We start from the raw sequence: 22,950 nt of genomic DNA, 5'->3' as shown, positions 1-22,950 counted from the left end.
ACTTTTGGCTTCGGTCAAGGAGACTGCGCATGCGCAGCTCCGGGTCGGGAAACTGCGCCTGGGCGCGGGGGACGTACTTTGACGTAGCGTTCTTTCCTCTCGGTGGAAGGGAGCTAGAGCCTGCGCGCAGGCGCACTGTGGAGGGACGCGGCCTCCCCCGCCGAATCGCGCGTCTGCGTACTTGGTGTTTATTGTGACCGTCGGGCCGCGGCCCCGGATGTTGTGGCTGCTGGGGGGGAGATGGCGGAGGTAGAGGGGGTGGCCGCGGCCCCAGGCCCGGCTTCGGGGCCGACTCTCAGGGGCCGCCGCGCTATGTCAGGCTCCTGGGAGCGAGACCAGCAGGTTGAGGCGGCGCAGCGGGCCCTGGTGGAGGTGCTGGGGCCTTACGAGCCTCTGCTGAGCCGGGTGCAGGCAGCCCTGGTGTGGGAGCGGCCAGCCAGGAGCGCCCTGTGGTGCCTGGGGCTGAACGCGGCTTTCTGGTGAGAGAACTGGACCCTCGGAAACCCTTCCAGGCGCGAATTCGTCAGGTTTTTCTAGGGCTCTGCCTCTCGCCTTCCCTGTTTTCTTCGCTGCGTTGGCTCCTTACAGTACCTGCCCAATTTTGCCTCACCGCCTTCCACTCCATCCCGCCTGCAGGCTTTGACACCGCAGTTCTCCCCAGGGCCCTCCAGTTATCGTCCCTGCTTTACCTGCTCCCGCAGCCTCACCCCGTACATACGGCAGGAGCTTCTGGTAACATCTTGAGCCGCTCGCAGTGTGCTAGGGCGCCTCATTTTGGCTAGGGAAGGCTGTGTCACTTAAGGCCATCACTTCCCGTCTCTTGTTTGCTCAAATGTGATTTGAAGACCATCCCCTCGAGCTCTGATTTTAGTAGTTGTTATTGGGGTAGATGCATGAGGCTTGAGATGTTGCAAAGGTATCCATAGGTGTGATAAAACAAGCTTGAGCGATCTGACTTAGCACGTTAGATAGCCTTTCTTCTGCTCAAGGAAGTTTGTGAACACTGAGCGTCAATGAGAGCCTCCAAAGCTGCAACTTGAAAGAAAATTACCAGCTTTTGAAGAACAGTTATGAAATAGTGATAGTGAGATTTCACCCGTTTCAAAGCCACTTACGATTGCAACTCCTCCCTGTTCCAAGGAATTAAGAGATTCATCCTTAGGCACGGTTTTTAGGCAGGGAAATTGAGGGTGCCTAAAAGCGTGTGTGAGTTTTCCTCAGCTGGAAAAGTGAGGCTATAAATATGCTTTAAGAGTCTGTGTGTCATGTTTTGTGAAATGGAACTGCTGCTTCTCAGTTGTCATGACCTAAGGTGGACATAGGTCTTCATAGGATCTGCTGAGCATACTTTGGAATTATTCATAACTAGGAAAGGATTATCCACCAAATTCCAAGGAAACTGAAGTATTGGGGTGGGGGGGGGTTGTCTACAGCTGAATGAAATAAACCTATTCTGGGTGAGTCTGAAATGGAACAAAACATGTATTTCCAAAGAAAATTTGTTTTTGCTAAAAATACTTTTTCTCCTAAAATTCTTGGTTTTAAAACCAACACATTTATTATCTTTTGTCTGAAAGATATTCAGTGAACTGGAGCACAACAGTTTCAAATTCATTGACAGACACAGTGTTCAGCTGTTACTCCTCGAAGTTTGAAGGAGACTCAGGTTAAAGGTGTCAGAGAAGTCTCTGGCATTAGTTGCTTCCAGAGACTTCAGCAAACTTGGTGATAAAGTTTTCCAGCAGCATTCTTCATTTATTTTTGGTAGTGCTTCTTTGATCTCTAGGTACCTACTTCCTTTCCTGTTCCTCTCTGTCAGAAACCTTTAACTGTAGCACCTCAATGAAGAGCGTTTTCCAAAATGATCTTCTCTTCCTTTCCCCACCTCCCCCATCACAACCCCTGACCCCAAACCATCCAGTCAAAACTTCTTTTTTACCTACATTGAGATTGTACTCCTAGGGAAAAAAAAACTGGTCCTCAATAAACCAGTTTGGATCAAAGTGCGAGTGACTGATACATAAAAACTTCATCAGGATTTAAATGAATAATGAAACCAAGGGTGTGTTAATACAAATGAATCAGTAGCATGTATGTTATTTCTGAGGGGACTTTCCATACGCCTCTTGCCTGAGAGACTTTTGAAGTAGAATGTGGATTTGAGGTCTGAACGTAAACTGCTCCTACTGAGGCACATCTTTAAATGCAGTTAGCTTTAATTTGCTGGCCCTCAACAGTGTATGCTAAAGTTTACTAATATGCTATGTTTAGAATCTCACTCAGCTCCCCTTTTCTTACTCTTGGTCTCTTAAAGCCTTGTGATTGGTCTTTATCTCTGGCATTTCCTGGTAGCTTGCCTACTATGTATCCAGAATATGGTTGTTACATTCCCATCCCTCTTGAAGTAGGTGAAGAGCTACAGCAAAAGGAAGGTGTGACCCTTGAGACTCTTGTACTCTATGGAGAGAGGACTCATACCCATGAAGGCTACAGAGTGACAGCTAAGGTAGTTTGGAATGGCAGGTGACAGGATTGTTGTTTTAGGAAATGAGCTTCCTTGGGAGGCAGTTTGAGGTTTAAAATGAAGACCAGACTTAACATTCTAGTAGCATCATGTTATAGATGTGTATTGACATTTCAGTTAGGAATGTCGAAGAGAAACTGTTTAGTTCTCGGACATTATAATTATTTAGAAATTGCGTGAGGATCATTGGCTTTTTTTCCTTATTTGTTTTAAATAATGATACATCATTAACTGAGATGTTTTATACATTTTGAGGTATTAGAAGGTGAATAGGAGTACAAAAAAATCACCAGAGTTCAGGTAGGTAGCTCTTAACTTTTAATAATACGTATTCTCAGTCAAGGTTTTTCTGTGCCTGTGAACGTGCCGTCTTACATCTTAATAAACAAAACAAAAACAACAACAATGCAAAAGAGAGATGTATAGCCTTGCTATAGTATTTCAGAGCTTTTTGTTTTGTTTTTCCTTCAGGTTCCAGAGCAGTTATAGCTATTACGTCAGAAATCTTCCAGTCTATATTGCTTCTAGTCACTGATACGTTGTTATCTCTAGGATAATAACAGAAATGTCAGCCCTTCCTTTCCAGTAGCTTGTGTTTTCATTAGCCTCAACACCACCTGTAAATGAGTGATTTGGGGGAAGAATATCTGAGTCAGCAAGTGTATCCTCACAGGTTCAGAAAAGAACAGGTTGGAGTAACCTGCTGGTTTAACACCGACCTAGCAGATCAGGGGTGCACCGAGGAGCCCTGGAGATGTGTGTGCATTCTAAGCCCTCCCCCTTCTATGAAGAGCAACGCATGATTCAAGTAGGGTTAGATGACTCTGGAGCTCCTTTCCAGTTTTTAACATTCTAGGATTCTAGACAGTCTTATTAGGGATATTGCTTTAGAGCAATCACAAGCTGATTCCCTGTTGAGATCTGCTTTGACAGTCACTTGTCTCAATTAACCATCCTATATTCTAGGGGATATTGTGGAATCTATTGTTTCCACGATTAAAAAATACAGATGTGGGGCACCTGGGTGGCTCAGTTGGTTAAGCGGCTGCCTTCGGCTCAGGTCATGATCCCAGGGTCCTGGGATGGAGCCCCGCATCGGGTTCCCTGCTCAGTGGAGAGTCTGCTTCCCCCTCTCCCTCTGCCTGCCTCTCTGCCTACTTGTGCTCTCTCTCTATCTCTCTGTCAAATAAATAAATAAAATCTTAAAAAAAAAAAGTACAGATGTTCCCTCTCCCCCCAAAACCCCCAAATAAAAAAATGACTGAGAAGTGATTAAAGGTACAGCAATTCTGATTTAAAAGGTTAGAACGTGAGTGAAAAACAATAGTGAGGAACAGGAAATGGAAGGCAGGGCCCGTTTAAGTAGAGACGTTTGTTCTGTGAGAAAAATTTACACATCAGATTGCAGATGCAATCTATTGAGCACATGTTTCTAATGCTAGTCTCTGGAAGGTTCTTGTTGCTTTGGGTAGCCAGGGAGACTCCCAAGGATGCCTTGGCTTACTTTTTTTTTGCCTCCCTTTCGCCATCAGTTTTTATCTATCCTAATTGTAAGGTTGGGTGCTCTCTGTCCATTAACATAAAGTAGGTGTTTAGCAGCTAGCTGGCTTCATTTCTGGTTTTGTGTAAGCAACAACGATCACTATATTATGTGGGTTGGGTTAATTTTTTTCATTCTCATTTACCAGTGACTGGCTCATTAACCAGATGGCCATAAGTGCTGTACAATAATGGGCTTTTTGTCCCTATAGGATGGGAGGCTTTGTTCTGAAGTGCCAGTGAGACAAGCTCACTCTGTAATAACAAAGGAACCCAGAAGTAGTATCTTCTTTGATTGAAGATAGACATATGCTCTTTATTTTGTTTATGATTATAGCATAAACTTTATGATTATTAGCAAATTCTAATTTACCTGTACTAATAATGAGGATCCATGGTATAGTTAACCTCAAAAAAGTTGTTAAGTTTTGGAATTTGTCATGATTTTTCTGGAAACCAGGTTTTTCAAGGAGTATTTTATTTAGACTGATAATTGGATTTTAACCCCTAATAAAGGGGATGGAAAGTTTACAAAAGGACAGGGGAAAAAAAGCAGAAAATAATGAATTGATGGATATATAACATTTCACTCTCATTAGTAGTAAAAAAATTTTAATGTAAATGGCAATGAGTTACTAATTTCTGCTTATTAGGGTTTTTTTATTTTTTATTTATTTAAAAAAATTTTTAGATTTATTTATTATTAGAGAGGGAGAGAGAGCACAAGCAGGGGGACTGGGAGAGGGAGATCCAGGACCCTGAGATCATGACCTGAGCTGAAGGCAGATGCTTAACTGACTGAGCCATCAGGGGGCCCCTATTAGGTTTTTTTAAATGGTAGTATTTAATTCTGGGGAAAATATGTAAAAACTGGCATATGGTTGTTAGCAACATAAACTGGACAATCTTTCTGGAAAGTAATTAGGCAACATGTATTAAGACACTTAAAAAGTTAGTATCTTGGGGTGCTTGGGTGGCTCAGTCAGTTAAGCAACCAACTCTTGATTTCGGTTCTGCTCATGATCTCAGGGTTGTGAAATCGAGCCCCATGTTGGGCTCCATGCTGGGTGTGGAGCCTGCTTGGGATTCTCCCTCTCACTCTGCCTGCCCCCCCTTTTAAAAATTAAAAGTATCTTTTCAGGGACTGGGGGAAAATGGGGAATGATTCCTAACGGGTATCGGTTTCCTTTTGGGATATGAAAATGTTCTAAATTAGGTAATGGTGATAGTTGCACAACTCTGTGAATATATTAAAAACCATTGAATTAGACAATTTAAAAGAGTGAATTTTATGGTATGCAAACTATCTCAGTAACAGAAAGTCAGTGCCTTTTGACCCAGTAATTCCACTTAAAGTAGTTAATCATGAGGACAAAGATACATGCTCAGTGATATATAGTTCAGCTTTTTTATATCAAAAATTAGAGACTGGGCACCTGGGTGGCTCAGTTGTTAAGCATCTGCCTTCAGCTCAGGTCATGATCCCAGGATCCTGGGATCAAGCCCCACATCGGGCTCTCTGCTCCGTGGGAAGCCTGCTTCTCTCTCTCCCACTCCCCCTGCTTGTGTTCCCTCTCTCACTGTCTCTCTCTCTGTCAAATAAATAAAATCTTTAAAAAAAAAAAAATTAGAGACATATTAAATTAGGGAAAGATTTAACACTAATTGTGTATATGTACAATATAATCATTTTAGAAGTTTATGATGTTTTTCTGGTGATACAGGAAAACAAAGCTATGTATTGTTAAATGAAGAAGGAGGTTTTTGTATGTGGAGTGTTTATATGTGAATTTTTTTTAAATGGAGAGAATAATATCTGTTCACATTTGGGGGCGTGTATGTGGATAAGGGACCATTTTTTTAATTTATTTATTTTTAAAGATCTTATTTATTCATGAGAGACAGAGAGAGAGAGAGAGGCAGAGGGAGAAGCAGGCTCCCAAGGAGCAGGGAGCCCGATGCGGGACTCGATCCCAGGACCCTGGGATCATGACCTGAGCCGAAGGCAGACGCTTAACCATCTGAGCCACCCAGGCGCCCCTTTATTTATTTATTTTTTAAAAGATTTTATTTATTCATTTGAGAGAGACAGAGACAGAGCACAAGCAGGGGGAGAGGCAGAGGGAGAGGGAGAAGCAGGCTCCCTGCTGAGCTGGGAGCCCGATGTGGGGCTCAATCCCAGGACCTGGAGATCATGACCTGAGCTGAAGGCAGATGCTTAACCATCTGAACCACCCAGGCGCCCTTTTAATTTTTAAATTTTTTTTTAATTATTTTTTTAAGATTACTTATTTGAGAGAGAGCAGGGGGAGGGGCAGAGGGAGAGAAGAGAGAGAATCTCAAGCCGACTCCATGCTGAATGTGGAGCCCAATGCGGGGCTTGATCACACCACCCTGAGATCATGACCTGAGCCAAAACCAAGAGTTGGACGCTCAACCATTGAGCCACCCCACCGCCCCAAAGGGCCATTTTAAAATTTTTTAAAAAATGTTTTCTTATGGAAAGTTTAAAACATATACATAAGTAGACAGAATAATAATATGTAATTCTTTAATTACAGCTTTAAAATTCTTCAATCCATGGCCAATTTTGTGTCTTCTGTACCTCAGTTCTTTTTTTTACCTCTTTATTATTTTGAGGCAAATCCCAGGGGTCTTATAATGTAATCTGTAAGTATTTTAGAATGTGAGTCTTTGAAAAATAAAGACTTCAAAAAAATACCAGTGCCATTATCACATGCAAAAAATTAATGATTCCAGTCAGTGTTAAATTTCCAATTTTTTCATAAATATTATTTGTGTTTTGGGGCACTTGGCTGGCTCAGTTGATAGAGCATATGACTCTTGATCTCAAGTTGGTGAGTTCAAGCCCCACACTGGGTGTAGAGCTTACTTTTAAAAAAAAGATTTAAATATTATTTGTTTTTTAAAATTGTTTGGGGGTGCCAGGGTGGCTCAGTCGTTAAGCATCTGCCTTCGGCTCAGGTCATGATCCCAGGGTTCTGGGTTCGAGCCCCACATCGGGCTCCTTGCTTGGCGGGGAGTCTGCTTCTCCTTCTGACCCTTCCCCCTCTCATGCTCTCTCTCTCTCTCAAATAAATAAATAAAATCTTAAAAAAAATAAAAATAAAATAAAAATAAAATTGTTTTTGGGGGGCACCTGGGTGGCTCAGTCTGTTAAGTGTCTGACTCTTGATTTCGGCTCAGATCATGATCTCAGGGTCATGGGATGGAGCCCCTCATTGGGGTCTGTGCTGGGGGTGTGGAGCCTGCTTGGGATTCTCTCTCTCTGCCCCTCCCCCCTAAAAAATAAATAAATAAAATAAAAAATAAAATTGTTTGTTTGGGTTAGGATCCAAATGAAGTCCATATACTGTGGTTTGTTTTTTTACATTTCTTTTACTCTGTTGGTTCCCCTTCAATCTTTTTTCCTCTGTCATTTGTTGGTTGAAGAAACCAGTTTGTCGTATAAAGTGTTCCACAGACTGTATTTTGCTTACTGCATCCCTGTGCACATTCGCCTTGTGCTCTGTATTTCCTGTAAATTGGTAGTTGGATCTAGAGGCTTTATCAGATTCAGGTTCAAGAAAAAATTTTTTTTTTTTTTTGGTAAGACTGTTTCATAGATGATGTACTAATTTCATTTTTAATTTCATCTGTAATTATCACTTAAAATTTCTAAACTTTCTCCAATAAACATGGTTGCCTTTACCAATAAGAAAAAAATACATCATTAAGAAAGAATAGATTGTGAGCCCCGAGTGGGTAAAAGGAGTAATGGGCTATGGGCAATCCCCAGATTGAACAATTCACATGTGAATATTCAGAATTGACTGCATTTGCAGTTGTTTTTGTTAAGTTGGGAAATTTTTATGCTGATTTTAGTTGCTGAAAAATGTTTCACATATTGTCTTACCAAACTCATACACTGCTATATCTGCATGTGAATTTTTTGGCCTGGATGAATAGACATTGCAGGACTAAACCAGTCCAGGAGAGTCCTCCTTATTTTTCATCCATCCTTTACCTGTACCAATCTCAAAAGTACTTTATCTTCAGTTATGTCTTGTCTTTTTTTTTTAAAAGATTCTATTTATTTGTTTATTTTTGAGAGAGAGAGAGAGAGAGAGAGCATGAGCCAGGGGAGAGAGGGAGGGAGAAGCAGACTCCCCGCTGAGCAGGGAGCCCAATGTGGGACTTGATCCCAGGACCGTGGGATCATGACTAGCCGAAGGCAGGTGCTTAACTGACTGAGCCACCCAGGCGCCCCCAATTATGTCTTGTCTTTGCACATAGTTGCAGAGTTTTCGTACGGGTAGGCTTCCAGGTTACGTCTGTAAAATGATAAGCATTGATGTGACTTCTTTTCACATGGTCCATGTCTTACTCTTTTCTGAACTTTTTCTCAAAACACACTAATCTGAGGTGGATATTCCCTTTTTGTTTAGGGTTTTAGCATTGAGGCCTGGAAGGAAAGAAGCACACGCTTATCCATATTTTATGTTTGACAGTCAGACCTCTAAGAGAACATTGATGCTAATTTTCTGGTTACCTTGCAGGGGTCAACTGCAATGTATTGAGGTGATCTTTCCATTAATTAAGTTTTTACCTATATGGAAGAAACTGTTTTCCCAAGAAATGTTATTTTACACCACACAGAAAAACTTCTTCTGAGGTTCCTACATTGGCTTATTCAAGAAAAAAGATAAATCTGTTCCTAAAATTAATTTATGGACCAGGATTAATCTTGTTCGAGATGTTCACAGTTTTAGCCTTCATGACCCCAAAAATACAGCCTTTGTAAAACTCTTTACTGTATCACCTTTATCTGCAGAGTAAAATCTAATAAGTTGTCATAAAAGGCCCTTCATGATCTGACTCCTGCCTCTCTCCCCATATCCATCCCCTCCTTGTGTTCTGTGTGTTTTGGTTCTATCAACTGCTTGTCATTCTTTAAATATGTCACACCAGCTGGCTGTTCTCCGAGTGTCCTCTCCTTCCCCACATCCTTTTGTCCATTTATCTTTTTTTTTTTTTAATTTTATTTTTTCGGTTATCTCTACACCCAGCGTGGGGCTCAAACCCACAACCCGAGATCAAGAGTCACACACTCCACTGACTGAGCCAGCCAGGCGCCCCATTCTTACCATTTATCTTTTAAATTCCAGCTTAGATGTCCTCTTCTTTGTTATCGTTACCTTGTCACGTTATATTGCAAACACAGATAGACACATAAATACACTTGAGAGTAAGGTCCATGTCTTACTCTTTTCTGTAACTGGGCTGCTTACCTTAGGCCTCCACATAAAATGGGCACTCAATAAGTATTTGTTGGATTGAGTTGAAGCATAGGTGGGAATTATAACAGGCTACTAAAATATAAAAAAGTTCAGATCTTGGAGAAACAGTATTTTTACTGCCATCGTTTTTGGAAAATCAGCCTTTCTTAGGAGAGCTTAATATCCTTTCCCTACCCCAGTTTATATTTGTGTTAGTAATTATGATCTGGGAAGTGGAGATTGCAGACAGTCTGGATTGCCTCCCCAGGGAGCCCTTTTGAGAACTCTGGAGAAAACAGGGCCGTGCTTCATCCTCCTGCTGCTGGGACAGAGAAGCAGCCGTGCTAGGGAGCAAGAAGCTCTAGAGCCCTTATTCTTGGCTTGTTAAATTGGCTTGTTTGTTGGGATGACGAGCTGGCCTTGGAGAAAAGATTAATGACCCGGGGCAGCTCTAGAGGCTTATTTTTGTAAAGCTACTTTCATTCTTTAATCTCAACTATAATTACAGTGTCCTTTAAGTGGTGGGGTGGAAAAATTGGAATAGGGTTATCATTTTTAAGTTTTTTTTTAAGATTTTTAAGTTCTTGTTTCCTTCCATCCTTCATTCTTTGTGTAGTTTTAAAAATAACATGGATTCATGTTTATTGAAAACAAATTACAAAAATGTCTAGAAACAAAAATTACAGTTCCTCTGCCAATCCCCGCATATGTAGATGTATTCATATATACACACAGATAAAGCTTTTTTTTTTTTCTTTATAAGGATCATACTCTAGTATTGTTCTGTATGTCAAGCCATTAGGTCGTGTGTTGAGTTGAAAAGAGAAGAGGTCATTTGTAACCAAACCTTGTCATTCTTACCCTTGTTTGATAAGTTGCTGTGATAATAGCTAATAACACTTAAAATTGAATAGAACTGTGTGTTTGTATTTTTTTCTTGTCTTTTTAGCAAGATGAAGTATGATATTTTTATAAGCAATTAAGTATGTTATGTCTAATACCTACAACAATCCTGCAGGTTTTGTTATTGTTACCACTACATATAGATGAAGAAACAGGTTTTAAAGAGGCTAAGCTAATTTATTCAAGGTCACATGACTAAGAGTGGGTGTTCAGAGAATCAGACTCAAGCCAATCTGACTTTAAAAGCCATGTCTTATTGCCCTGCTGAACCACCTGTGGTGAGGGCTAGTGGTGGTGTTTTCCCTGATCTGTTGCAAATTAGTACTTTTGTAAAATACAATATAAATGAGTTACTAGAAAAATTAAGTTTAAAAAGGAACAGAAAATACAAACCCAAATGTGTTCTTAGATTCAAAATTGCTTGGTCAAATTGCTATAAAAATTTCTAAGTGTTGGGGCACCTGGGTGGCTCAGCCGTTAAGCATCTGCCTTCAGCTCAGGTCATGATCCCAGGGTCCTGGGATCGAGCCCCGCATCGGGCTCCCTGCTCCTTGGGAAGCCTGCTTCTCCCTATCCCACTCCCCCTGCTTGTGTTCCCTCTCTCACTGTGTCTCTCTCTGTCAAATAAATAAATGTTAAAAAAAATTTTTTTCTAAATGTTTACTCTAAATTTTATACTGACTTCCTCACAGACTGGCAAAGTCAGCTAATTTGATAGCATTTTACAGGATCCCATGGAAGGAGAAAAAAGGGAAGGAGGGAGACCTGATAGGAAACAGACTGGCAGACTGGCAGAGTCAGTGGGCCCACACTGGACTCCAGATACTGAGAGGCACTGCTTTAGAGGCCGTAGGTTGGTGTAGTAGAAGGTCTCATAGAACTAGTTCTTTTAGGGACACCTGGGTGACTCAGTTGGTTAAGCGTCTGCCTTCGGCTCAGATCATGATCCCGGGGTCCTGGGGTCAAGTCCCACTGAGCAAGGAGCCTGCTTCTCCCTCTGCCTGCCGCTCCCCCTGCTTGTGAGCTGTCTCTCTCTCTCTGACAAGTAAATAAATAAAATCTTAAAAAAAAAAAAAGAGGGGCGCCTGGGTGGCTCAGTGGTTAAGCATCTGCCTTCGGCTCAGGTCATGATCCCAGGGTCCTGGGATCGAGCCCCGCATTGGGCTCCCTGCTCCATGGGAAGCCTGCTTCTCCCTATCCCACTCCCCCTGCTTGTGTTCCCTCTCTCGCTGTGTCTCTCTCTGTCAAATAAATAAATAAAATCTTAAAAAAAAAAAAGAACTAGTTTTTTTAACGTGGTTTTTTTTCCCACTTTTTGTGAGAGATTTTAAATATTAGAATTTATCATGGTCATTCTTGTTTTTTCTTTTTCTTTTTTTTTTTTTTAAGATTTTATTGATTTATTTGACAGTGAGAGAGAGAGAGAGAGCAGGAGCAGGAGGAGTGGCAGAGGGAGAGGGAGAAGCAGGCTTCCTGCCGAGCAGGGAGCCCGATGTGGGGCTCGATCCCAGGACCCTGGGATCATGACCTGAGCCGAAGGCAGATGCTTAACGACTGAGCCACCCAGACGCCCCTGGTTTCATCTTCTTTCATACCCTTTCCCTTGCCAAACTATATTATTTTGACATAAATCCCAGATATCTCATTATTTTGTTCATAAATATTTTAGTATCTTTTAAAAAATAAGGACTCTTAACCAACATATTTTCCATAACATTATCACACCTAAAAAATAATAATTCCCTAATATCTTCTTTATGTATTCAGATTTCCCAGATTTTTTATAAATACCTATTTGTGGTTGATTCCTTCAAATAAGAACTAACTTTTCCTAACAACATAATAAAATAAAAAATGAAAAAATTAACTTTTCCTTCATTCTATTATTGTGACATATTACATTTATTGGTTTTTATATGTTGAACTACCCTTGTATTCCTGAAATTAATCCTTTGACTATGTTGCTGAATTCAGTTTGCTAGTGTTTTATTGAGGATTTTTGCATCTATGTTCATAAGGGATGTAGGGCTATAGTTTTCTTATAGTGTCTTTGTCTGGCTTTGGTATCAGAGTAATGCTGGCCTCATAAAATCAATCAAGAAACGTTGCCTCTTCAATTTTTTTGGAAATGGTTAAGAAATATTGGTGTTGATTCTGAAGAACTGGCTTTTAAGATGTAGCTTCAGTGCTGACTTTCTGTTGACCTTCACCAAATCATTTTACTATTTTGGACCTGAGTTCCTCCATCTGTAAAAGGATATCTAATTGAATTATATGCTTTTTAACACATCTCTGTTAGTTTGTTGCCCTACACAAGGGTCTAATTTGGTAGAAAGGTGTTTGCTTTCATCATAATAAGTTATCAGGAATGAATTTCTCCCTGAAATTAATAGAATTGCAGACTTGAAAGTTGAAAGGGGCTTTAAGAGGTTATTTGATTTAGTCCTCTGCCTTTACAGAAGCAAATTATTATCTCTGCCCCATAGGTAAAATAGCTGATATTCAGAAAGTTTAAGTGACTTTCCTAAGGTATATAACTAGGACTTAAGTCTGTTTACCAGAGCCTGAATTATGCAGATGGTCCTTTCTGAAATTAGCTTAATTGGATAATAATCTTTTGTTTTTCCTACTCTGTAGGTTCTTTGCGCTGACATCCCTTCGTCTTGTGTTTCTACTTGCATTCAGCTCAATGATCATTGTGTGTATAGATCAGTGGAAGAACAAAATCTGGCCTGAAATAAAAGGTGAGTTTGATAGCATTTAGAAGAATCTGAACTGGAAATGGTCTTTCCTTTAATTTTTACCTTTAGTTTTGGGGTTTTATGAGGGAGTATATAGAACTGGGAATATCTTTTGATGTCTGAATTGTTGCTTTAGGAGACACTTGAAGGGCTGGGTCTCCATCTGTGGTTCCCTAGAGCTTCGTTCCGCCCTCCCCATTGTTATTAAGCTCAGGAAATCTGTATCCACCACCTGAGATATTCTTGCCCTCATAATTGGCCGGAGGAATAAGTAGTCCTCAAGTTAAAAAAAAAATTATCATTGGATACTGCATCTTTACTGAGACAGTATCAGTTTGCCTCTCAGGGATTTCTTTTAAATTGTTTATTTACAAAGCACTAAGCTAAGCATTGTGACTTATATAAAGTACTCTAAGATATGGTTCCTTTTCTCGAAGATTATACATACGTAAACAAAAGACAGGTAACGGTTACAGAACAGTACCAGAGATGTCACTGTGCAGTATGTGACCGGTATGTCTGTCATGTATTTTGGCCCTGGCTCAGGCCTTGAATGAAGCAAGAGATTTGAACAGGTGAAGAGAAAAGTGTGTTTATAGAGAGGGGCTAGTAGTTTGATGAGTCTGAGAAACCAGAAGCTGCAAAGCATCTCCCGAGAGCAGGGAATTAGTCACTTTCACCAGAATGAAGAGGTCATTATAAAAGGAGTGCTAGGAGATAAAACTGAAAATATGTTGGGATTAGATTTTACAAGGCTTTCAAATAGGCCTAGAAGTTTAGACTTTATCCTATAGGTAGTGGGTGGTCATTGAACATTTTTTTTATTAGAGCTATATGCTGAGGTGATATTAAAGAATAATTTGATAGCATTTTACAGGATCCCATGGAAGGAGAAAAAGGGGAAGGAGGGAGACCTGATAGGAAACTATGGCTGTATCTGTGTGAGAAGTAGTCAGAGAGGTATCCCTAGAAACAAACCATGGGTGCCTGGGAAGAAGGAAGACACATGAAGACTGGTAAATAGGGGGTTAGAAGAGTAAGGGATAAAAGCCAACTGTGGGAGTTCAAAGCTAGGAGAGTAGGAGAATGGCATTCCAGGTAGCAGATACAGCAGCGTCAGGCTGGGGAGGCAGTTTGGGTGGGGTTGAGAGCGAGGAAAATTGATGTATGTTTTTGACATGTTAATTGTGAAGTGTTGGCAGGATATTTACACCAGGGTATACAGCTTTTAAATACATTCCCATCCTATTTTGCAGAGACTTTAAGGAATCATGTAGTTCATTCACTGGTCTTATGGCTGGTGAATGTCAAAAGACTTGACATCATTCATTGTAGTTGATGGGTCTCTTTTCAAAGAGAAAAGGCAGATTTCTGGGGTTGGAGTGGTTATAACATGCCTCAGTAACCTGGTGCACATTGATGTGTGTGAACAACCAAGACACACTTGAGGGGTGGGATGGATCATTTTTCATGTGCACCTTGGCTCTTGGTTGTAATAAGTAGAAGGGGCCGTGATGCTCCATTTGGATCCCCTCAGCCACCCCCTGGAGAAATGAGCAGGCATCAGCCATCCCCCCTGTGTCTGCAGTTCCCTAACTCTGTCAGTATAACATGGTGTCTCCTTTTTATTGGCTATTACTATTTTCTTTTCCCCAAACCTATTAAAACTCAAGCTGTCAGACCAACAGCCTAACATTTTTATGTTTAGTTTTCCCTACCAACTAATGCTGGTGTTTGTTTTAATATTGTAGTGCCAAGACCCGACGCATTAGACAATGAGAGGTATGGAACACTAATTAAATCCCTTTTTGTTGCTCTGATTGATTCTCTTGTTGTAATATTCTGGTTACATGTTGTTAACCCCATGTTATGGATACAGAGTATGAGCTGAGAACCTAGTCTTTTCCAAATAATCATCTTAACAAACCCTAAACTTCAGGCAGCAGTTTGTTGAGATCGCTAGTGTCCTCTTCCTACATAACAAGAAAAAGAAGCATTATAGTGCCCCATAACGTGATATGCCAGGGAGTTAGCTGCATTTTTTAGCCCTACTATAAAAACTTAGAGGCAGCTTATTTCATTTGTCTCCTGGCTTTTATACCAGGTCATTTAGTGTTTTCTGCGACCTCTGGCTTTTTAAAAAGTTCCTGGTCAGAAAACACATTGGTTCCTGGCATCAGCAAGCCAAAGATTCCTCTTGTGTCTTACAATTCCTGCTTCATTTCTCAGTTCATTCATTCCATATGTTTGATCCAAGGAATTTCCTCTGCTATGGTTTATTTTGCTTTTGCTGTATTTATTTTCTCTCTAAGGGACACATCTACCATTGCCTCCCCTTCAGCAGCAGCAGCGTCAGACTGTGCTTTACTTTTATCCCTGAATTGCAATCACAGTGCATTGCAAAGGTCCGAGTGCAGGGAAGATGTTTCTAAGCACAAAGTGCCTTGGAGCTGGTGACAGGTTTATACACGTGGATTGGGCAGCCTCCTCAGAGGGTGGAGTTGTCAGAACATATGTGCCCTCCTAGTCCCTAAATTCAAGTTTCAACCTGGTGAGACAAGAAAAACATCCCGCTTCACCTCCAAAGCACCTCGGACTAGCCACTCCCCAGCTCCAATTGAAACTTAGAAGCATTGGCTGCCTACACAGCAAGATGGGGGGATCCCTCAACACCCTCCTTTCACAGCTCGCCCTTCTCTCTCCTATAGCTGGGGCTTTGTGCACCCTCGGCTGCTCAGCGTGCCCGAGCTCTGCCACCACGTGGCTGAAGTCTGGGTTAGTGGGACCATTTTCATAAGGAATCTTGTGCTTTTCAAAAAGCAAAACCCAGGCAAGGTAAGACTCTTCCCTTTTCACTTTCATTTCTGGCTTTTCAGTTCAGTTCCTGCTCAACTGAAACAGTCCTTTGACTACAGAGCCTCATTCAAGAAAGGAAAGACCGTGCTGATTGGGGAGACAAAGGGAAGTTAGAGGAAGGGGCTCCTGACCAGCCACTAGGACTAAGGGAAAAGCTTGATGACTCCTTCTTTGGGTGCTCGCCTCTTAGATTGAGCCATCTTCCTGCCCCAAGATGGGAAAGAGCTTGCTTGTGTACATTCTGTGTCATATTAAACATGTGGTAGGTTGTTGGGTTTTTTAATTTTTTTCTTTTCTTTCTTTTTTTTTTTTACTTAAAAAACCCACCACCAACACTTGCGTTCAGAGAGAATTTTTGGCTAAGCCTATGCAAACCAATTTCCCAGTGGGAAAGGTGCAGCCGTGTTGGATTAGCAAGAGAAAAGGAGTGAGTAGAGTGGACATCCTCCTTTTCATCCCAGACAGAGTCACTACAGGATGCAAGAGGCTAGACACAGCTCTCATTCTGACCTGCCCACTCAGAGGTCATAGAGTCATTTCAGTCACGTCTCCACCTTATCCCTTGTCCGCACACCAGTCTCCTGCCATGTAACAGAAACTTAATACTGTTTCCTGACTCCTCTAGTTCTGCTTGCTGAGCTGTGGGATACTGACTTTTTTTGCCGTCTTGGGCCGCTACATCCCTGGGCTCCTGCTGTCCTACTTGATACGTAAGTATGGCACGTACCTCCCCCTGAGCTTCCCCACTCCTAGCTTTCCTAGCCACAGCTAACTCTGGGTCTAGGAAGAGGACTTTTATATTTTGGTTCGCCAGGAAATAACCTTTTTATATTTTCATACCTGTTTGGTGTCATGAAAATATCTTTCTTCTTGCCTATAACAGGCTCCCCACACATCAAGTCCTTTTCTTACCAAGTCAGCTTTAGAAATTGATGACGGTCCACTAACATATATCGCATTACCAACTATAAAGGACTGTCCCTATTTGGGAGGAAATTTTTAGAGTCAGTATATTGTGTAACAGCAGAACATAACTTTTAGGGGTTTCTCTACTAGATTCTGCTTATCCTGGAGCACTTCTTTTTCTCCTGGAGCACAATGTTTTAAATTTAGTTACTTCCTATTGGCATGAACTTCTCGTGGGGCAGGAAAAATGAGGAATTATGGCTGTGGCCAGCAGCTCGCATGACTTGTGGTGTCGTTTCTGAGGCATCGTTACCATCTAGCCTTATTTATGCTCAGTGACACCCAAATGCAAGTGACCACACCTGGTTCTGTCCTCAGAATATCAGCAGCACCCTCTACTGTGCACAGCCACGTAGGTGGCCACAGAAGTGTCTGCCCTCCAGAACCCCCTCCTGTGGTACAGGAGACTAGTAAAGACCACCAGCAGAATCAAGCAGAACTGTTCCCCACCGAGTGTCCTGTCAGAGGACACATAGCAGAGGGACAGTCAGGACTGTTTTGTCCAGCCCCTTCTCCACTTTGTGACTATGTCCCACTCCTCCTCTCAGTTGTCACTGTCATGATGTGGCCCCTTGCTGTGTACCACCGACTGTGGGATCGAGCCTGTGTGCGGCTGAAGCCCGCTCTGCAGCGGCTGGACTTCAGTGTCCGCGGCTACATGATGTCCAAGCAGAGAGAGAGACAACGTAAGTGTCCAGGGGAGGCTTCCTTCCACTTGGGCAGTTTGGGGAAGAGAAGGAAAAGCCCGTAGGCTGACATACTGTGTAGGTCCTCGGAAGTGGGAGAGGTGGGATGTGGGGGGGCGTGTAGCAGGGTGGTAGGTAAAAGTGGTATCTTATTCCAGGGAAGTCTGTGCAGGCTTACCAATTTTTGCATTTGCAATTCTGGACACTCCCAAATTGAATAAAAATCAGACAGTGAAGATATCCCTACTGTTTGCTGCTTTTCATGAAGCACTTTCCGTGTGGCCAAGCACTGTTTGGCAGCTCTGCGTATTTTTGTTTATTTTACTTTTTTTTTTTTTTAAAGATTTTATTTATTTATCTGACAGAGAGAGACACAGCGAGAGCAGGAACACAAGCAGGGGGAGTAGGAGAGGGAGAAGCAGGCTTCCCAAGGAGCAGGGAGCCCGATGCGGGGCTTGATCCCAGGACCCTGGGATCATGACCTGAGCTGAAGGCAGATGCTTAACGACTGAGCCACCCAGGCGCCCCTTTATTTTTATTTTATTAATGCGTATCTTATTTAACCTTGAGAAAAGAAATTGAACTTTACAGTCAGTAAATAGCAACTCCTAAGCCAGGCCTCCTTTCACTACTGAAAGCTGCTTTCCAAAGGTGATACTTCATACTGCCTGAGAAACCAGAAGGGTGCTAGCCCAAGACCGTTCAACACACGAATGACAGTTGTGTGAACTTTCTCCTCCCTTCTGTGGGCTGGTCAGATTGGGTGTTTCATTAAGCCCTAGCCCTCCAAGAGCCCTGCACGTGGTCATCAAGGCCCAGCTCCCCCTGGCACAGCCGGCTAAATAGTATCAGTCCTCGAAAGCCTGATTTAACCAAGGTGGGCATCTCCCTTTGCCCTCTCTATGGAGCATCCACTTCCCGCTTGACATCCTATCTGCCCCTCGCCTATCCTGCGAGTTGTTGACCATCTGACCAGAACAAAAATGTGGAGGGCTGGTGGAGGAGAGGCGTCTGAAGAGAGAGCTTTCTCTCGTGTTATCAACTCATCTTGCCATTTAGGCTCAGCAGCCCCACCCTCAGGCTTTGGTGGTGTTTGTTTGTTTGTTTTTCAGGCATTGTAATGTAGGCTTCGGGCCATATTCTGAGGGTTCATTCTCTTATATTCTGATTTTATGCCTTTGAAGTCTGAGGCGGGTGGGGTTTTTTGCTCAAGGGAAGGCGTCAAGGCCTTCTGCTCTTCCCACGCAGTGCGCCGCCGAGCTCTCCACCCAGAGCATGCCTTGGACAACCACAGTGACAGTGAAGAAGAGCTTGCTGCCTTCTGTCCTCAGGTATCTTGGGTGTGGGAAGTACACCACCGGCTAGTGTTCTTTTAGCAACCTTGAACCATATGGCAGCTCACATTTAGGCGGTAAGTAGGTTTTCAAGCTTATTACGGGCGCTCCAAGGCCCCACCCTCCCCTTGCCCCCAAGAGCGGTGAGGAGAGAAGCTAGTGTTATATTGGGACTGTGTGCGTAGATCTCAGTTTGAGCCTGGTGACCAGCACACCCTCTTCCATGTCTCCTTTTAACCCCTACCGTCATGGCAGAACTTCTGGAACTGGCGTGATCGTCTATTAAACAGCCCAGCCCACCTTATGTTGGGCAATATGTCTTCCTGGCCACCTGTGAAAAGTAATCTCTGGATCAGTTATTTGCTTAAGAGTAAGTGGCTGGTTGACTCCCCAGACCGCTTTCCTTCTACTCAAGATTGATAAGTAAGGGTGTTCTCCTTGGGGGAGCAGCCTAAAAGGGATCAAGATACTGACTAAAGTCCCCAGTCTTGTCTGGTTGCACTGCTGGCCGTAGGCTAGCCTTTAGGACCAGCTAATTAGTAGAGCTGTAACTGGGGAACTGCACCTGTTCCTAATGGCATCCTCTCTTCAGGCTTGTTGGTCTTTTCTTTCCTAAGCTGGATGATTCTACTGTTGCCAGGGAACTGGCCATCACAGACTCTGAGCACTCCGATGCTGAGGTCTCCTGTACGGACAATGGCACATTCAATCTTTCACGGGGCCAAACACCTCTAACAGAAGGCTCTGAAGGTGAGGGGAACCGTGGACGTGAGTTCGTAATGGCCCTGTTGCTGCTCAGCTTCCCTGGGCAGAGAGGGTGCTGCCCCCTCCTCTCCTGTTTTCTGAGGTGTGGGTCAGGTGGTGGAGCAGCTTGGGGCGGGGGGTATGGCTTCAGCCAGGATTGCACTGCTGCTCTCCTTGAAATCCTCCCTTAGGAGCCTCGGGTTCTAGTCTCCTGTGGAGCACAGGGGAGGAACGGAAGGGATTTCTTTGGCCAGTAGAGATCATAGCAGTGTATAAGTGGAGGGGAAAGGCCGACCAGTGCTATAGGTTTTGCTTCACCCTGAGAAATTCAGGGTAGAAAAATCTGGTTACATGGAACTGACTTTGTGAGGCTAGGGCACAGGAGTGCCAGGGTGTTGCCATGTCTCAGACACCCCTCTGTTTTCCCAGACCTAGATGGTCACAGTGATCCAGAAGAATCCTTTGCCAGAGACCTTCCAGACTTCCCTTCCATTAATGTGGACCCTGCTGGCCTGGATGATGAGGACGATACCAGCATTGGGATGCCTAGCTTGCTGTACCGTCCCCCCCCAGGGGCTGAGGAGCTCCAGAACCCCCCTGCCAGCCAGGAGGAGGCTGTACTGCCGGAGCTCCTGCTCGGTTCCCTGCCTGCAGGGTCCAACCTCACCAGCAACCTCACCAGCCTGGTCTCCCAGGGCATGATCCACCTGGCCCTGTCAGGGGCCTCCCAGCCAGGCCCTTCTGGCCCGCCTCCCCGGAGAACAACAAGAGGCTTCCTCCGGGCCCCCAGTTCAGACCTGGACACTGATGCTGAGGGGGATGACTTTGAACTTCTGGACCAGTCAGAGCTGAATCAGCTGGACCCTGCCAGTTCCAGGAGCCACTGAGGCAGAGACTCCTTTTAGGGGTCACTGTGGTTTAGGTTTTTTTTCTCCCTATCCTACTTAAGGTGAAGGGGCAAGGGAAGAACCCAGGTCCCATCCACTGAATTACATAGGTTTGCTTGGTGGCCTGGTGGAAGCTCAGGCCTGCTGAGAGGATACTCACTCCCCTGCTACCAGCTGGACGCCCATTTCTGAGCTCAATCACTGTAGTGAGAGTGCTCCCCTGAGGGAGGCTTCTCTCCATCAGAATGGTACTTTGGGGAACACAGTAATCAGGGGTATTGGTTCCCCTTTGAGGGGGTGCTGCTGTTTGCTTCTAGGTATGGGTGCTTGGGGGTGATAGAAGCACCCTTCCCTTCCTCCTTCCATCACCTCCTTGGAGCTCCAAGTCAGGCAGCAGCTGGAAGAGTTACATTGCCATCTTCCTCTTTTGCTAAGCCATGATTTGATTTGTCTCTTTCTAAGCACGTGTTTTGGTTCTGCAGAGCAGGCCTGCTCCCTCTGCCCCGGCCCATCCTCATTTCTTGAGGCCTAACCTCCAATGCTCCAAAATAGTGCTTGTGAAATTTAAGAAATGTGAACATGATGTGGGGGTGGGCCTCTTTGACATTACCTTGGGCTGTGGGGTCAGCTGGCTGAGAGGACGAGTGCCTCTATATCTCCTGGTCTCATGGAATCTTCTGAAGCTGCCTGGTTATTTTTGGTGCTGCTAACCCCTGGCTCCATTTGACCATCAGCCTGAGCAACGAGCAAAGCAATACCATACCATATCCATTTCCGTGTTCCTGTTCCTTCCCCTGCTCCTCCTTTGGAGAAGCAATAATTGCATGGGGGATGTCAAAGTAGCACTTTACAAATGGCTCATTGGCATTCACCCCAGGAGCCACCAGCTCTTCTTGCACCAGCTCTTCTTACTCCCTGTTCAGTTCCTTTAATACGTTTATTTTCAACTGCTTCCCAACTTGGCGGGGCTTCTTTTAAGGATGAGCCTAGTTAGCAAGAGCGTGTCTGTAGTCAGCAGAGACCCCTCTAAGGGGCGTCTGTTCTACTGGCCCTAGGAAAATCATGTGAGACAAAAACTAAAAATGATAATTCTAAACCTACGCCAGCCTACAGCCTCTCTTCGCCTCCCCAATCAGAGCTCAGGCCAAACTCTTCTGTCCTCTTGCCCTCTGCATTAACCCTTTGCTGATCCTCAGGGACCACTCCCCCAACACCCCCATACCTGGGCAAGGGATGTTGGACAGAGCCCATTTTCATGTGCTGCAGGTGGGAGTGTGCTAACATGTTTGCTCTTGGTTGATGGGAAAGGTAGAGGCCAGGAGTGAAAATTAAGAGAACGGAGAAGAGCTAGGTGCCTGTTTCATAGTCACTTGTGTGTGTGAAGGTTAGGGGTAAGTGGTATCTCCCCACTTTACGGTTCTCAGACTTTGGACACCTTCTGTCTTCTCAGAGCCCAGATGTCTCACAGGTGAGCTCTGATGTGGGAAAAAATGGGAAGTGTGGAAGAGGAGTGGGTTTTGGTGTGTTTGCAGGAATGTGTTTAGCTTCAGGCCTTGGAAGTTGGCAAGAGGGAGGGAGGAAGGAGAGCAAAATCTTCAGAAGGTGTTTCTTGTTCCTGGGGGATCCTGCTCTGAATCTCCTTAGTCCTCCACTGTGAACTGGGGTGGGGATGGGCGGGGGGGGGGGGTGTTGGGGAATAAATCTTGTATGAGAACAATCTTTAAGAGACTGATGTTGAATGGTGTTTTATCCATGATAGTCTTCTCGTTAATCTGAGATGTGATTAATCTGAGGTGACAGCCTCAGAAGAGGAAGCCTGTGTGAGGGACCCACCTGCCTGTCCCTATTTGTGACCTTTGTGATGGTCAGAACAGTCACCAAATATGAGGCCACTTCCCTTCCCAGGAGAGTGCAGACAGCACAACTGGCACTCTTGGCTGGCATCTAGCCTGCAGTCCCATCATTTTTAATTTTTTATAATAAGTTTTTTTTTAAGGTTTTTTATTTCTTCATTTGAGACAGAGAGATAGAGAGCATGAGCAGGGGGAGCGGCAGAGGGAGAAGCAGGCTCTCCGCTGAGCAGGAAGCCTAATGGGGGACTCGATCCCAGAATCCTGGGATCATGACCTGAGCCGAAGGCAGAGGCTTAACCATCTGAGCCACCCAGGCGCCCCCCACCCTTTTTTAAGATTTGGTTTGTCAGCACAAGCAGGGGGAGCGACAGACAGAGGGCAAAGCAGGCTCCCTGCTGAGCAAGGAGTCCGATGTGGCACTCCATGCCAGGACCCCTGGATCACGACCTGAGCTGAAGGCAGACACCCAACTGAGCCACCCAGGCATCCCCGTTTTTAATTCTTAATACTGTTCTCTGGCTGTGTGAAGACAAGTACCTGCATCAAAGGCTAATGAGACTTTAGGTAACAGGCTTTAAAAAGTAGCACCATGCTCCTCCTCTGGGTTGAGCTGCAGGGACAGCTGCTCTTTGGCCTTC

The 22,950-nt window shown here is 43.9% G+C and overlaps 1 protein-coding gene across 1 annotated transcript; it reads left to right on the top strand.

The window, feature by feature from the left end:
- Positions 1-140: 140 nt before the first annotated feature.
- Positions 141-22,178, top strand: RETREG3 (reticulophagy regulator family member 3). Its single transcript, XM_032396583.1, has 9 exons — positions 141-479; positions 12,883-12,989; positions 14,738-14,768; positions 15,695-15,821; positions 16,468-16,552; positions 17,357-17,494; positions 18,743-18,825; positions 19,446-19,578; positions 20,002-22,178. The coding sequence occupies exons 1-9, from the start codon at positions 241-243 to the stop codon at positions 20,457-20,459; spliced, it is 1,401 nt and encodes a 466-aa protein (XP_032252474.1). The 5' UTR covers positions 141-240; the 3' UTR covers positions 20,460-22,178.
- Positions 22,179-22,950: the final 772 nt, after the last annotated feature.

This window comes from Phoca vitulina, unplaced genomic scaffold (assembly GCF_004348235.1).
Source record: "Phoca vitulina isolate PV1807 unplaced genomic scaffold, GSC_HSeal_1.0 scaffold92, whole genome shotgun sequence".
In the NCBI taxonomy this organism is placed as follows: Eukaryota; Metazoa; Chordata; class Mammalia; order Carnivora; family Phocidae; genus Phoca; species Phoca vitulina.
Note: the sequence above shows the minus strand (reverse complement) of the source record. Positions and strands in the feature narration are given on the sequence as shown.

Coding starts and splice junctions, on each gene's coding strand:
- RETREG3 (XM_032396583.1), top strand. CDS start 241: ATGGCGGAGGTAGAGGGGGTGGCCGCGGCCCCAGGCCCGGCTTCGGGG. Junction 12,990..14,737: donor AATCTGGCCTGAAATAAAAG/GTGAGTTTGATA, acceptor TTAATATTGTAG/TGCCAAGACCCGACGCATTA. Junction 16,553..17,356: donor CCTGCTGTCCTACTTGATAC/GTAAGTATGGCA, acceptor TCCTCCTCTCAG/TTGTCACTGTCATGATGTGG.